We start from the raw sequence: 4,630 nt of genomic DNA on the forward strand, positions 1-4,630 counted from the left end.
TCTAAATTGATAAAACTTAACTATTTAAAACTGTATCATTTTTTTTAACTATGTCCGAATGTTCGATTATTTTGCTATCAAATCATTGATACTTATAGTATGTATACATATATGTTCAAAAATCGTATACTAATTTTTTTTATAATTCTTAATTTGTAGGTTCGCAGCTGTCAAAACATATACCATGCACTACAGTCGGATGTAGCTTTTGACTTTTTTGTATTTTTTTTTTTTTTTTGTGATCTGAACAGATGGAATTTCGGTATTTTAATTTGGATTTGTATAATGTATTTGTATTTGAATTTGAATTTTGAATAATTTATGAATTTTTTTAATAATTATGGTTTAATATTATGTATGTGAAAATGTAATTACAGATTTTTTACAGGAATTATTGAATAAAAAAATTATTAATTTTAAATTATAAATGACGGTTTTAAAACCGTCACTAATAATCAACTGTTAGTGACGGTTCTGAAACCGTCGCAAATTCACCATTTTTAAGTATTAGTGAATGTTTCAAAACCGTCACTAATAGCAGAGTATTAGCGACAAATTTCAAAAACGTCACTAATAATAGAGTATTAGTGACGAATTATAACTGTCACTAAAAGTCTAAGACCCTCACTATAAATTCAACATTTTCTCGGCTCAAAATCGTCGCTAAGGTCAAAGTATTAGTGACGGTTTTCAAAAAAACTTAACATTTAAAATTTATCAATAAAAATTATTTGTAAAAATAAATATCTTTTAATATTGTAAATGTATCAAACAATAAGTAATTTGAAACTTTTATTTATACTTTTGAATTTTTGAAATATCTCAATAAGAGGAGAGAGAGCTATAAGGAGATCCATCGCCTTTACATGTCATAAAAATGTGCGAGACAAATATAGATTGTGTTATAATCATTGCCATTACAATTTATAAAGGAAGCACTTTGCCCCATTACATCACGGTTCAAGTTCTTTTCAAATGCCCAAATAAAGGTAAAGGCAAAATACCTTATAAATAAATATGTCCCCCACCACATGGCCATATTGAGAACATATTTTTGTGTAACATCAATTTTATTCCCCAAAAAAGGTAGAGAATCAATTACAAAGTTTCTTATAATAGCAAGATTACAATTCTCAAAAGTATAGGGCATTGCATTAGCTTAAAAACATTTGCATATTTTAAAATGGAAATATCATAATTTTTGTGAATCGTTTAGTATTTTAAGCGGTTCAAATTTATTTTATTTTTATTATTATTATTATTATTATTATTATTTTAATTATATATATATATATATATAGAGAGAGAGAGAGAGAGAGAGAGAGAGAGAGAGAGAGAGAGAGAGAGAGAGATATGCATGTGGTTTATGAAGAACAAATAAAACAAACCCAGATGCAACTATATTATTTATTTCTGAATTAAGTTGCCTTGACATCGATGTCAACCACTCAATACACATGACCCATACATGCACTAACATTATGATTGCATTGCCAATGCCATTTATATACATGGGATATAAAGGCAATTTATTTTACGTATCATTATTATATTTTATTTTTCAACCAGTAAATAAGGGCAGGCATGCATGCATGGCTTCTATAGGGCGATTATTCTGAAAGGGTGAGGGTTGCATTAAGGGTGGGAATGGCACCACTGCTGATTGTCATAGATGACGTGCATCCGTTCCATGTTGCAGAACTTGTAGGACCAGACACATCCAGTTGCTTGAAAATAGCATCCCAGACAGTGTCATCATCATAAGAATGAGCTTTTTTAATCTCAGCATAGACCTACAAATAAGTAGTACAATAACGTATTATTATTACAACTATTATTTGGTAATGAAAGAGTCTTAATAAATTGATCAGTTACATATCTCCAAGTAGACACATAATGCACCGACCTTTATCACGATTGTTCACTTAAACACAAGTAATTAGATCCCATATATTATGAGGACTTCAAACCAAGTATATATAATATATGAAGGCATGTACGTACCTTGTTCACGGACTTGGAGTCCGATTGCACGTTGTACCAAGCCAACATGAAGTCGCACTCATCTCTCTTGGAATTCTTGCCACGATAGACGACAGCAGTTCCCTTGGTTTTGCTTTGCATGAATATAGCAGTTTGCCCATTCTCAATGTCTTTGCAGGAGGGATACCTAGCGGGTACATCCCACACATGGCTAGTAACGTAGGTCACAGTGTCGCCAGTTAGGTTGTTAACCAAGCACACAGTAAACACTCCAGTATTCGCACCCAATCCCTTTGTCAAGTTTTGCACATGTTGCTGAAGAGTGGGGTTTCCCTCTTCTTTGTTCTGTTTTGCAACGATTGCTTTGTCTTTCTGTGATATACTCTTACCTGCATACTTTGACATACCTTTTAGAGTTGCGTCGGTAATAGGGTTGCCAAACACTCCGGTATAGCACTCGGTGGCCATTGTTGCTCTAGCTCGCTAACTTGCTCTCAGTCTTAACTATTATGCGATATGGTATTTTTATACGGCCACATATATGTATATATAGTGGTCTGGCATGGCCTCCTTTGTAAATGCTTGAATTTGATAGTAACGAGATTAGAATCTTATCTAGATTTAAGATATGCATAACAAAAATGGTAAAATAAAATAAAAATAAAAGATTCTCAACACGTATACATCCAATTGAAAGCTGTCCTTCTCCCCATCTATAATTATTTGGGTGAGGAAGTCAACAAATAGTCTTTAAGTGGAGATAAAACGAGAATCCACTTCCATTTTTTGGTCCCCTTAAAAAGAGGATTCCCACAGAAAAGATTAAAGCAAGCATTCCATTAATGAATGCTTGAGAATAAGAATTTTTGGATGTATAGATGCATGCATGCATGGTAGATGATTTATTCCATTAACTTGTTTATTAGAAATGGTATCCTGTTTGCAAATACAACACATTCCATTAATGCATGCATGGTAGATGATTGGTTAGAAATTTGAATTGGAAGTGGCCCGGGGACACCTGGCTGCATTCTCATGTGCAAGCTTTGGTTGCGTTGAGATTAGGCAGATAAAGATAGAGTTTTAAAAGGAATAAAGAATCACAAAATGTATATATATATATATATATATATATATATATATGCATGCTAAATAATGTATCTTCTTTCTTTGATTGATAATACAGTGTTGCATTGTTCGGAAGAGCCACCTCACGCCGGAGGAAGTGAATTTTCATAACATGTGGAGTGGGAAATGGGTCAAATATAAAGTTCAAAATTAACGTAAATTAAAGTGCATATTTACAAACATATTTCATCTTTAAGTAACATTTAAATTGTAGCACTCGTTACGAACCGCGACCGTAACGTAAAGGCCTGCATGACTGTTACATTGAAAAAATTATTTTATTTTTTATTTTTTATTTTTTCTTCTCACTTTTTCCCTCTCTTTCATAAATCATTCTCAATATACCATATGGCAAGAGGGGGAAAAGATTATAATGAGGATGACAATGACAAAAAATTTACTATTTCTTTAAATACTCACAAGAGATGCATTAATTAACAATTTGAAATTACTAACTTCTTAGGAAAATATTTTATTTTGACAATATTAGTAATGTGATATTTATGTTCTATATCTCTACTTCAACATTCTTTCTTTTCTATTAACAATTTAATGTAATAGTTGTAGAAAGTAATAGCATGCGGAGTGAGCTAGAAATGGGTCAAACATAAAGTTCAGAGTGGATTCGCTACTAATTTTTTGGTCTCTAAACTGTACCTAAATCCACGAAAATCGATAGTCAATGGTCTCCATCACCAGATAAAGTCCAAAAATACTATTATGCAAGGAAAAAATACTTGCATCCCTACACATCCATCCAACGAACAAAATTATATTAACTTGATATTACCTTTTAAACCAACAAATCAAGATTTAAATTCATCCATTTAATTCTATGGAATTTTATTTATTTTTTGTAGCATACTTTTATGAATTTTACTTTCTTATTTTTATTTTTATTTTGGCTTTTATTGAATGTCCAATTTTTTATTTTATTTTTCTAGAATTTTATGCAACTTCTCTTCATCTTTTGCCACTTTTTGGTATTTTGTCTAAATTTTTTATGATTTTAGATGCATTTTCTCTATTTCTAAATTTTAATTTTTATGATTTTTTATATATTTTGAGCTTTCTAACTCTCCATTTTATTTTATAATTTTTCATGATTTTTGCTCTTGATTTGGCTATCTTTGGTATTTTTTTTTATTTTAAAATCATTTTAAAATAAATTTTAAAATTAAATTCCATTATTTATTATTCTTTTTGTATAAGTCAGGATAGGCTTCATTGGGAGTAGTCATGTGTAAGAAACTATTTGGGTAGCCTCTAAACCAATCCAAACTAAATGAATTGATTTATCTAACGAAAACTTACTTGTTCCTTTTTGGCATTAGTTGGCGCTCGATGCATCTTCATCTTATAAAGAAAAGCCTACAAGGCAGGGCACCAATGAGGGCATGGGCCTGCATTGCTTAGCATTTTGTGTACTTATATTAAGGTAAAATTCTTAGATGCACTTGAAATTTATGTGCTTGACATATCCAAAATTTTCTTTTATGTTGTAAGGGATACTTGTACC

At 31.0% G+C, this 4,630-nt stretch overlaps 1 protein-coding gene across 1 annotated transcript; it reads right to left on the reverse strand.

The window, feature by feature from the left end:
* Window positions 1-1,378: 1,378 nt before the first annotated feature.
* Window positions 1,379-2,506, reverse strand: LOC131160569 (23 kDa jasmonate-induced protein-like). The gene is made up of 2 exons (XM_058116381.1): window positions 2,005-2,506; window positions 1,379-1,793 (listed from the first exon to the last, which is right to left on the reverse strand). The coding sequence occupies exons 1-2, from the start codon at window positions 2,449-2,451 to the stop codon at window positions 1,611-1,613; spliced, it is 630 nt and encodes a 209-aa protein (XP_057972364.1). The 5' UTR covers window positions 2,452-2,506; the 3' UTR covers window positions 1,379-1,610.
* Window positions 2,507-4,630: the final 2,124 nt, after the last annotated feature.

This window comes from Malania oleifera, chromosome 7, assembly GCF_029873635.1.
Source record: "Malania oleifera isolate guangnan ecotype guangnan chromosome 7, ASM2987363v1, whole genome shotgun sequence".
In the NCBI taxonomy this organism is placed as follows: Eukaryota; Viridiplantae; Streptophyta; class Magnoliopsida; order Santalales; family Ximeniaceae; genus Malania; species Malania oleifera.